The 12939-nt window shown below is 48.0% G+C and overlaps 1 protein-coding gene and 1 non-coding gene across 3 annotated transcripts in view; one reads left to right on the forward strand and one right to left on the reverse strand.

The window, feature by feature from the left end:
• Positions 1-2368: 2368 nt before the first annotated feature.
• Positions 2369-2441, reverse strand: trnaf-gaa. The gene has a single exon. It is a non-coding gene; the product is annotated as a tRNA-Phe (tRNA).
• A 4187-nt stretch (positions 2442-6628) lies between these two features.
• Positions 6629-12939, forward strand: part of foxk2 (forkhead box K2) — a 46925-nt gene continuing 40614 nt past the window's right edge. Inside the window, 1 exon segment of one of the 2 annotated variants that reach the window (NM_001142162.1) lies at positions 6629-7100. In NM_001142162.1, coding sequence (NP_001135634.1) covers positions 6793-7100 — 308 coding nt within the window. In that variant the 5' untranslated portion in view covers positions 6629-6792. 2 annotated transcript variants of the gene reach the window in all.

Genomic DNA, 12939 nt, shown 5'->3' on the forward strand with positions numbered 1-12939 from the left:
GCTACAGGCTTCTTATACAACAGAGATAAACATGGGGCCGCATCCTATTTTCTCCAACACCTGCCACAGATATTGCCAATTGACAGAGTCGAACGCCTTGGTTATGTGCTCACATAGGCTTAGGCAGGAGTTACACACTGGGCACCTCATTTCTACGCTCACCTGTTGGCACCAGGCAGGTAAGGGCCACATACCTTGTGTTTTTCCTTTGTAAATGTGTTCTCAGGAAGCCATGATGCCCCCCCTCCCTTTGGGGTTCCAGTGGTTCGGTCCAACTCTTGTTCATGCCTATCTGCCATGGTCAGAGGTTTAGCCGAATGTCACCTGACTCAGGCAAACGTTCTCATCTACCCCACTCATTAGTGTTAAATCTATCACTGGCATCTCCAGGCAGCAGTGCTGTAACCAATGTCAATACCATTCTTTCCATAACTAAACTATTGCATGGAATGAGTCTAATAAAGAACATCACAAACTGCAGTAACTGCAAGATCTGGGGGGGGGGGGGATATAAGAATAATAACAATGAAACGGTAACCTCACAAAGCAGTAGTTTTCTGGCTGCCGGGGTCAGTGACCCCCATTGAAAGCTACAATGAATTAGAAAAAGGCAAATAATTCAAAAACTATAATAATAAAAATATAATGAAGACCAATTGAAACATTGCTTAGAATTTGTCATTCTATAATAATATATAATAAAAGTTAATATAATATATATGTTATAATAATAATATATAATAAAAGTTAACCTAACTTTAACCTGCTGTAGGAGATCAATGGATGAGCTTTATTTCTGACAATTCTGCAGGAACCCCATCCTGCCACTAGAGGGCACAGCACTCCAGTAAATAATAACCCGCTGCCGCTGCTGGACTTTATTACCGCACAGAGTAGTAATAGGGCAACATTTTCCACTGACATCACCTTCAGGAGACAAAGCGGTTTCTCACAGGGGAACACATTCAGGATGTTTTGGTTTCTCTGTTTCTTTTTCAAGTGGCTTGAAATTTGGAAGAAGCGCAATCGATTTGGGAGTCGCTAAGTATATATATATAGGGAGTATTGTATAGAATATAAGGATATTACACATCTGTGACCGTCTGAAAACCACAAATGTAGGCCTAATGTTTTTATTAGTAAAGACCCCTCAGTGACTGCTAATATCCTTATCATTTACAGTAGGGGGTACATTATCCCTTATAATACATGAGTGATACTCAGAGTTCCCTGTATAACTCAGCCTGCAGCCTTGTGCCTTTATATGGGGGGCACAGAACCCCTCAGTGACTGCTAATATCCTTATCATTTACAGTAGGGGGTACATTATCCCTTATAATACATGAGTGATACTCAGAGTTCCCTGTATAACTCAGCCTGCAGCCTTGTGCCTTTATATGGGGGGCACAGAACCCCTCAGTGACTGCTAATATCCTTATCATTTACAGTAGGGGGTACATTACCCGTATAATACATGAGTGATACTCAGAGTTCCCTGTATAACTCAGCCTGCAGCCTTGTGCCTTTATATGGGGGGCACAGAACCCCTCAGTGACTGCTAATATCCTTATCATTTACAGTAGGGGGTACATTATCCCTTATAATACATGAGTGATACTCAGAGTTCCCTGTATAACTCAGCCTGCAGCCTTGTGCCTTTATATGGGGGGCACAGAACCCCTCAGTGACTGCTAATATCCTTATCATTTACAGTAGGGGGTACAGTATCCCTTATAATACATGAGTGATACTCAGAGTTCCCTGTATAACTCAGCCTGCAGCCTTGTGCCTTTATATGGGGGGCACAGAACCCCTCAGTGACTGCTAATATCCTTATCATTTACAGTAGGGGGTACATTATCCCGTATAATACATGAGTGATACTCAGAGTTCCCTGTATAACTCAGCCTGCAGCCTTGTGCCTTTATATGGGGGGCACAGAACCCCTCAGTGACTGCTAATATCCTTATCATTTACAGTAGGGGGTACATTACCCCGTATAATACATGAGTGATACTCAGAGTTCCCTGTATAACTCAGCCTGCAGCCTTGTGCCTTTAAATGGGGGGCACAGAACCCCTCAGTGACTGCTAATATCCTTATCATTTACAGTAGGGGGTACATTACCCCGTATAATACATGAGTGATACTCAGAGTTCCCTGTATAACTCAGCCTGCAGCCTTGTGCCTTTATATGGGGGGCACAGAACCCCTCAGTGACTGCTAATATCCTTATCATTTACAGTAGGGGGTACATTACCCCGTATAATACATGAGTGATACCGTATAGCTATTGGGGGTGGCCGTTAGGGCTCGGGCTGTACCCCCCACACTAGGATATTACAGAACAGTCAGTGACAAAAGCTTCTGCCGAAACCCGGGATCGAACCAGGGACCTTTAGATCTTCAGTCTAACGCTCTCCCAACTGAGCTATTTCGGCTGCTGGGAGTGGCCTCCTACCCCACATGTGACCTGGGACCAATCCCTCCATTGGCCAAAGCCCTAAGGTGGCAGTTTGTGCTGCCATGAGGCACAGTTGGGTAAGTTGCCCTGAGGCGGCGGCTGCGGTGGGCAAATAACCCGGGGCAGCAATAAAGCCTCTCCTGGAGCCAAAATGAACATTTTCCCAATGAATAGTGCAGAGAGCCCTGCTGCCCAATCATAGCTGTTGTTATACTACAACTCCCAGCATCCCCTGAGGCCCAGGCTCCATTACCCCCAGTAACAACCAAAGGGGCCGCACAGATACTTCTGACTTGCCACATGTTCTTGTTGAACTGTAACTCTCACAGCCTAGATGGAGAGATTCCATGAACACAGTGCTACACAGCGGGGTTGTGAGCTCTCACACACACACACACAGTAACACACACAGTAACACACACACACAGTAACACACACTAACACAGTAACACACACACACACAGTAACACACACTAACACAGTAACACACACACACACACAGTAACACACACTAACACAGTAACACACACACAGTAACACACACACACACACACAGTAACACACACACAGTAACACACACACAGTAACACACACACACACAGTAACACACCAGTAACACCACACACACAGTAACACACTAACACAGTAACACACTAACACAGTAACACACACACACACACAGTAACACACACACACACACAGTAAAACACACACACACCCAGTAACACACACACACACAGTAACACACACACACACAGTAACACACACACACCCAGTAACACACACACACAGTAACACACACACACACAGTAACACACACACACTCAGTAACACACACACAGTAACACACACACACACTCAGTAACACACAGTAACACACAGTAACACACACACACCCAGTAACACACACACAGTAACACACACACACACACACACACACACACAGTAACACACACACAGTAACACACACACAGTAACACACACACACTCAGTACACACACACACCACACAGTAACACACACACACACCCAGTAACACACACACCCAGTAACACACACACAGTAACACACACACACAGTAACACACACACAGTAACACACACACACACAGTAACACACACACACAGTAACACACACACACACACACCCAGTAACACACACACACACAGTAACACACACACAGTAACACACACACTCAGTAACACACACACACACACAGTAACACACACACACCCAGTAACAACACACACACACCCAGTAACACACACACACAGTAACACACACACACCAGTAAACACAGTAACACACACACACACCCAGTAACACACACACACCAGTAACACACACACACCCAGTAACACACCACACACACAGTAACACACACACACCCAGTAACACACACACCCAGTAACACACACCCAGTAACACACACACACCAGTAACACACCACACACACACACACACACCAGTAACACACACACACACACAGTAACACACACACTCAGTAACACACACACCCAGTAACACACACACACAGTAACACACACACACAGTACACACACACAGTAACACACACACACACACACCAGTAACACACACACACACAGTAACACACAAACACAGTAACACACTAACACAGTAACACACACACACACACACACACACAGTAACACACACACACACAGTAAACACACACACACCCAGTAACACACACACACACACACACCCAGTAACACACACACACAGTAACACACACACACACAGTAACACACACACACTCAGTAACACACACACAGTAACACACACACACACAGTAACACACAGTACACACACACACCAGTAACACACACACAGTAACACACACACACACAGTAACACACACACAGTAAACACACACAACAGTACACACACACAGTACACACACACACACACACAGTACACACACACACACACACACACAGTACACACACACACACACAGTAACACACACACACACACACACACACACACACCCAGTAACACACACACCCAGTAACACACACACACACAGTAACACACAACACAGTAACACACACACAGTAACACACACACCCAGTAACACACACACACCCAGTACACACACCACACACACCCAGTAAACACACACACCAGTAACACACACACACAGTAACACACACACACACACACACACCCAGTACACACACCCAGTACACACACACACACACACAGTACACACACACACACAGTAACACACACACACAGTAACACACACACACACACACACAGTAACACACACACACACACACACCAGTAACACACACACACACCAGTAACACACACACACAGTAACACACACACACTCAGTAACACACAGTAACACACACACACACACCCAGTAACACACACACACCCAGTAACACACAACACACAGTACACACACACACACACACACAGTAACACACACACACCCAGTAACACACACACCCAGTAACACACACCCAGTAACACACACACCCAGTACACACACACACACCCAGTAACACACACACACACAGTACACAGTACACACACACAGTCAGTAACACACACACACACAGTCAGTAACACACTAACACAGTAACACACACACAGTAACACACACACACAGTAACACACACACACCCAGTAACACACACACACACAGTAACACACACACACCCAGTAACACACACACACAGTACACACACACACACAGTAACACACACACACCAGTAACACACACACACAACACACACACAGTAACACACAGTAACACACACACACAACACACAGTAACACACACACAGTCACACACAGTAACACACACACACACACACACACACAACAGTAACACACACACACACACACACAGTAACACACACACACACAGTAACACACACACACACACACACACCCAGTCACACAGTAACACACACACACACAGACACACACACACACAGTAACACACACACAGTAACACACACCACACAGTACACACACACACACACACACACAGTAACACACACACACACCCAGTACACACACACACACACACAGTAACACACACACACAGTAACACACACACCCAGTAACACACACACACACAGTAACACACACAGTAAACACACACAGTAACACACACACACCCAGTAACACACACACACACAGTACACACCACAGTAACACACACACACAGTAACACACACACACACGTAACACACACACACACACAGTAACACACACACACAGTAACACACACACACACAGTAACACACACACAGTAACACACACACCAGTAACACACACACACACAGTAACACACACAGTAACACACACACACCCAGTAACACACACACACACACAGTAACACACACACAGTAACACACACACACACAGTAACACACACACACACAGTAACACACACACACACAGTAACACACACACACACTCAGTACACACACACACAGTAACACACACAGTAACACACACACAGTAACACACACACACAGTACACACACAGTAACACACACAGTAACACACACACACAGTAACACACACAGTAACACACACACACACACACTCAGTAACACACAGTAACACACACAGTAACACACACAGTAACACACAAACACAGTAACACAGTAACACACACACAGTAACACACACACACACACAGTAACACAGGAGACTATTGCTGTTACACAAAGTGTGAGGTAAGTTTATTACATTCATTGATGGGCGGTCACCTAATAGCCCCTCCCTGGGATTTTCCCGGCATTCCCTGCGGCCGGGCCCAGAGTTCTGAGAGGATAGAGCCCTTTCAGCCCACTGGATGGAACACGTTTGTTATTGTTGTTTACTCTTTTTCTGTCCTTCAGGATTGGGATACACCCCGCGGCCGCCATGCCGCTCTCTAACTCCGCCCCGCCTCTCTCTCGGTCTCCGCCCCGCCTCTCTCTCAGTCCCCGCCCACATTGCAGGCCCCGCTCTCCTCGGCAACCATAACCCTTCTAAGCCAGTTCAAGCCCCGCCCTCCGCCGTCACAACGCAACCTTCTTTCCACCACGCCCCCTCCGCCCTTGTCACTTCTCGGCGCCTCTCAACCCAACTTGAAAGTCACGCCCCCTCCAGCTTCTCTCCCTGACATCTTCCCTCTGGCGGCCCCTCCTATTGGCTGCCACTCACTCTGCAGGTTCGGTTGCGCCTGGCCTCCCCCCTTTTTTCCCCTTTTCTCTCGCTGGCTTTGCGGGGTCGGAGCCGCCGCCGGAGCTCCCGTCACCTCCGGTCCCCTCCCTCCCCCCCGCACGCAAGATGGCGGTCGCGGTGAGCGGGGTTGCGGTGCCGGTCGTGGCCCGGCTGGAGGGCCGCGAATTCGAGTATTTGATGAAGAAGCGCTCGGTGACCATAGGCCGCAACTCGTCGCAGGGCTGTGTGGATGTGAGCATGGGCCACTCCAGCTTCATCTCCCGCCGCCACCTGGAGATCTTCACTGGCGGCAGCGCCGAGGGGGACGAGGCAGACACCGCCGACTTCTACCTGCGCTGCCTGGGCAAGAACGGGGTGTTCGTGGATGGGGTGTTCCAGAGGAGAGGGGCCCCCCCGCTGCAGCTGCCCCGAGTGTGAGTCACATGGGGGGGCTGTTTGTAAGCACAGGGGGAGGGGCCTGCTTGCGTCATTGCGGGGGGGGGGGTAAAATGAACTGCCCAGTGGGGTATAATGTGGGGGTACTGCCCCCCCCTAACATTCTCCCTATTGCCCCCCCCCCCAGCACTCTCACAAGTGGCTGAGTATATCGCACATGTGTTTGGGCCCCACTGGGCACATGTCTGGCACCCCATGGGGATTGGTACCCCCCCCCCCAGATACATGGGGGGTCTGTACTGGGGGGGGTAATTAATGCTTGGGGCAAATAGCACAGGACAGAGGGGCTGGCTGCATGTGGGGAAAAAGTTTGAAGTTTTTTTTATGTGCCCCCCCAGTGTTTGGCATTAATCACTCTGCGCCCCTCTGACAGCCATTGGCTGGGAGCTGTTAGTAAACAACCGGAGGGCTGAAGGCGGGATTCCCTGGGAGACCCATTACTTGTATCCCTCCTATTGGAGCCCCGGCCGCCTTGGGCTGTAACTTGCTATGGGGGGGGGGCAATAACCTGTTATTGGTTCCCTCAGGGGTAATATATAGTTATGGGGCAGCTGGGGATATTATATATATATGCACTAAAGGGGTTAGTCAGCTGGGGCAGGGGGTACTTATTGGGATGTTAATGATCTAAGGTGTGTGGCACAGGTGGGTGGGGGCACATAGAAGGGGGTACGCAGGAACTGTACAATGCCAATTTGTTCTATAAAGGTAATGGGGATGTGGCCCCAGTAGGGCTTATGGGTATTCTGGCTCTGTAGGGCTTATTCAGTGATGCTGTTAGGCTGAGGGGCAAGTGGGGTGACAAGGGCATTGCCCTACTTAGGGGCACTGGGGGGGGTAAGTGGGTGGCACTGCACTTTATACAAATGTTCTGTAAATAAGTCCCAAGCCACCAAAACAAAGTGTTGGCACCCTGGCACCCTTCCCTCGCTCCCCCCCTCACTGTGTGCGTCACATGGCTACAGGGCTACGGAATCATGGGCCATGCTGTGTTTACTGTCTCCTCTCCCACAATGCACCGCTCTCACTTCCTCCCAGGATCTGCCTGTATGTACATAGCGTATCAGAATAGCGCCGGGGCTGCTCCGTACAGGGACACACACACGTGTATATATATCTATATCTATCATCTCATAGTGATATGGAATAAAGGTACCACAGGGACACCAGTCATGTAGTTATTGGTTCCAGAACCAGTAATTGGGGCAACTATTCACTTTGTATCAATCTTATTAACTTTGTATCTTGATTAATCTTTTATTCTTGTTAGTGTAACGGAATTGTCACTGCTGAGTACCCTCAGTATGAGATCTATCTATATCAGCTATCTATCTCATCTATCTATTTATCTATCTATATCATCTATCTATCTATATCAGCTACCTATCTATCTATCTATCTATATCAGCTACCTATCTATCTATCTATATCAGCTATCTATCTATCTATCTATCTATCTATCTATCTATCTATCTATCTATATCAGCTACCTATCTATCTATATCAGCTATCTATCTCATCTATCTATTTATCTATCTATATATACATAATCATCTATCTCTCCCATCTATCCCATCTCTCCCATCTATCCTATCTATCTATCTATCTATCTATCTATCTATCATCTATCAGGACTGTATAACCGGTGGCCCCTCAACAGATAGTTTGGGCCCCTCAGAATGCTCAAGTTCTATTGTCTTCTTTGCCAGTCCTCATCTCCCCTTTATATGTGCCCTGAATAGTATTTACCCTGCATTTATTTTCCCTTAATGTGCCCCCCCCCGTGTATTGCAGTTTCTACATAAAGGTGAGAGCTGCCATATTACTGTTTAGAAATGATCAGCGATTGTGATGTCGCAATAAGTTGCATGGAAACGGCTTCAGCCCCGTTGGGGGGGTACCTGCTTCCCATTTGCCCCTGTAAGGTACTGGCTCATTCCGTGCTGCTGCAGAGTATAAAGTGCTCCCTGCCCCGAGGGGTGGGGGGGAGAGAGGTGTGTGAGGCTGCATGCTGCCCATATTTAGCATTGCTGTGTTTTGGTTACGACGCTACAATCAGATAGCAGCCTGCCGAGGGGGAGGGGCCCCAGTGCCATTCTCACACACACACAAACTGCAGCAAGTTTGGGGAGTCCTTGACACTTTGTACGCTGCTGATGAAAGGTCGCCGTGTTTTCTCTCCGTGCCCCAGGGGCGGTGTTTTTCCCTTGATAGCAGGGGCCGTTGGCGATGGTGTTTGGGTTTGGCCCCGTTGCTATGTTAATGAGAAGGATTAGAGACGTGTTAAGGGCAGATTTACTGACTGGATCAGCCACGGGAACAAAAACACTGCGGCTTTGGTGTTCAACTGTAACAAACACACCCCCTGGCTGAGGCTACACTGGGGGGGCTCTATATAGGGGCCTGTGAGTAAAAGTAGTTGGTATAAAGCTGATTTTTATTTGACCAGGTTTGCCCAGAAGTTGTTTTTTGGTAAATGTTCTTTAAAACTGAATATTTTGTAATTATGCAATTTTTTATTTCTGCAATTTCCATTACATTCCCCCCTGCTGTATGGGTGAAGCCACACGGAGCTACTAGTTGCAGCTATTTGCTGCGGCTACTGAAATAGACAATGCTGATTATTTACTGATAATTGTCGTGTGTTTAGCAGAGGCAAGTCTCAGTATTGTCTATGGCAGGGGATTTTCTGGTGTTTAGTAGCTGCTACTAAGTAGCTCCGTGTGTCTTTACCCTAAGAAGCTTAAAGTGAAGTTTAAGTATAAGATAGCAGTTAGTAACACTGGTTTATTAACTTAAAGGGGAACTAAACCCACCCTTTAACCATGGGGCCCCCTCTCTCCCCGCAAATGAACCAATGACACTGCTAGTAAAGGCGCCCAATGAGCTTGCCCAATCTGTGTGGCAGCCCCCAGCCCCGCTGCTTAGCTATGGGGTAGACAGGACTGGTCTGGGAGGGTCTTTGTGTAGTTAGGGAAAGGAGAGGCTTAGTTCTCCTTTAATTTTCCATCTCCTAAGTAAACTGTGCAAAACAAACTGCTCATTGATTGTTGCTGGTAGCCACGCCGGTGCCAGTGAATTAGCCCCCGTAGCAATGTCGGCCAGCCCTTCAGTTTTGTTGCCGTGCAACGTGTGCCGGTAGTTTGGCTTGAGAGTAACTGAAGGGCAATAAGGCAGTAGAATAGCCCTACTTTGTGCAGATAGTAGCGCTCAGCAGTGTTTGTATTGCCCTGAGGCTCCTGGCTAGTAACGCCAGGCTTGGCTGAGGCTTATGGGAAATGTAGTGTTTACATTCTAATCTCACAGTGGAACCAAAAGCAGTGTCTGGCTGTTCACATACAACCTGCAGTGCTGGTTCTGACTCAGGAGATAATGTAGTAGAAGCCAGCTGCTTAACAGACCTATGAGGAGAGAGTTTAATAAATAACTATAAACCCTTCGGACATTTCAGTAAATGCCTGTGGGGCAACAAGTTTTTGGGTTTCCTTCCCCCTGTGCCTTCCTGTTGTTGTTATGTCCCCTCGTTTGGATGTCAAACAGTGTGAAAGTTTTATAAGTGAATTAATTATTAAACAACGAGTTCTGTCAGCGCAGGTTAATTTGCCCTGAGGGGGGGCAAACTCTTTTATTAGCTACCCGTCTCCTTGGAGACTGTCCTGTCAATGATACACGCTTGGCAATGTTGGGCCCTGTGGGGGCAGCTCTGCAGGGCCCGGTGTTGCTCACAAGGGGTTAATCCTGGCTATGGCCGCCTGGATATTCTCGGCTCACACGGATCCTATTTGCTTAAGACGGATTCAGCAGTATTGTCGGACTATTTTTGAACGCGTTTCCATGGCAAAAAGTTATTTGAAGGTTTTCGGCAAAGCCAGAAAGTGCTTGTGCGTGAATTTGGTTTCTAACCCATTGGGTCTCGTCTGGTTCTGGTACCTTTTGCTCGGCCAATGTCTGCCATTGCTGGCGTGGGGCTTGTGGTATCGAAGAAAAGTAGCGGCACCGGAGGGGGGGGGGGTTCTTGTGCCACGGGCTGAGTTAACCCCCTGTGGCTCAGGAGGCAGGATTTACAGAATGGGATGTACTATCACTTGCACGTGCTTCTTGTACTCGCAGGGGGCACGGGGGGCTGCGCGGCCATTTAGCCAAGCGATTGGGCAATAAAACACGTGCCCATTAGATGTTTATAGCTGCTATTATTCCTGTCATGTGATCTCAGCCGTGCCCGAGAGAGTCCAGTCTGTGAGCGCCCAGGCTGCCCGCTGTTTGTTTACTCAGGCAAAGGGCAACTGGCAAATGATTACTGGTGGCATTCTGCTCGGGTACTGGAACGCTACACCCCGGCCCTTCTAATTATTATTCTTTTGTTGCTTTTTATGATGAAAACAGTGATTTTTATACAGTTGCGTCTGACTCAGAACACGAGGCCCGTTTGCTGCCTGCGAGACTTTCAGTGGCTTTTTCTCCTAACGTCTGTGCCCCAGCGCCGAATATAAGTGCCCTCCTACCTTCTGTATTCATTTAGTGCCTTGTCAGGGGTTAATGGGGCAACTAAAGAACTACATTTGCACCCCGAATACTATTACTGGTTTATTGGTCTAATCTTTTCCCTGCTGCAGCCAACTCACTCCTGCTGCGAGCCTTGCACTCATTATTATGCCCCTTGACTGTAGCGAGTGCTTTTTAGTAGCTACAATGGGTTAAATATGATGTAGACAGTGATATTCTGAGACAATTTGCAATTGGTCGTCATTTTTTCACTTATTTTGCTTTTTGTTCAGCAGCTCTCCGGTTTGGAATTTCAGCAGCTATCTGGTTGCTAGGGTCTTATTTTCCCTAGCAACCAGGCAGTGGATTAAATGAAAGACTGGAATATGATTTGGAGAGGGGAAAAAAAAGTAACAATCGTAATTATAATTGGTAAACTCGGAGCAATAGCTTTTTGGCTGTCGGGGTCAGTGACCCCCATTTGAAAGCTGGAGAAATGTAGAAGTGAAAGGCAAATAATTAGAAAACTGAAATAATGAAGACCAGTTGCAATGATGCTAGTGTTGAGGACACGGGGGGGCTGTGAGTGTGCCGGGGGGCTGTGAGTGTGGGGGCTGTGAGGACATGGGGGGCTGTGAGAGTGCCGGGGATGGCGGTGCCGTGGGTGCATGCTGGGAGTTAAGCCTTTGGGCTGAGTCAGATATTTGCTGAAGTTTATTTACACAACAGCTGTGTTTGGGTCTCCTTCCCGGGGAACAATAGGGCCGGCGCTGTGTTTGTACTGACTGCTTATCTGTAGGTCCGTGTAGCAACAGAACATTGCCGTGTTTGCCTGGTACCGGATCCCAGCGGGCAGCGCGCTATGGGCTGGGGGGGCAGTATATGGTGCCGCTAAGCACTCTCCAAACATTGGGGCCCGGTGAGTTCTGAAACACCCAGCACCCTGTACTGCAACCTTTATTATAGTGACCCCCAACCAGTGCCTCGGGGGCAACATGAGGCTCCCCAACCCCTTGGGTGTTGCTCCCAGCGGCCTCAGAGCAGGGGCTTATTTTTGAATTCCTGACTTCGGGGCAAGTTTTGGTTACATAAAAAACAGCTGTACTGCCAAACAGATCCTCCTGTAGGCTGCCAGTCCCCATAGGGGCTACCCAATAGCCAATCAGTGCCCCTACCCCCACCATACTTTTATTAGCCACACTCAGCCCCCCAACTGTTCCGCTACTCCCCCCATCCTTCTATTAGCCAAACTCTGCCCCCCAACTGTTCCGCTACTCCCCCCCTCATCCTTCTATTTGCCAAACTCAGCCCCCCAACTGTTCCGCTACTCCCCCC

Source organism: Xenopus tropicalis, chromosome 10, assembly GCF_000004195.4.
Source record: "Xenopus tropicalis strain Nigerian chromosome 10, UCB_Xtro_10.0, whole genome shotgun sequence".
Lineage (NCBI taxonomy): Eukaryota > Metazoa > Chordata > Amphibia > Anura > Pipidae > Xenopus > Xenopus tropicalis.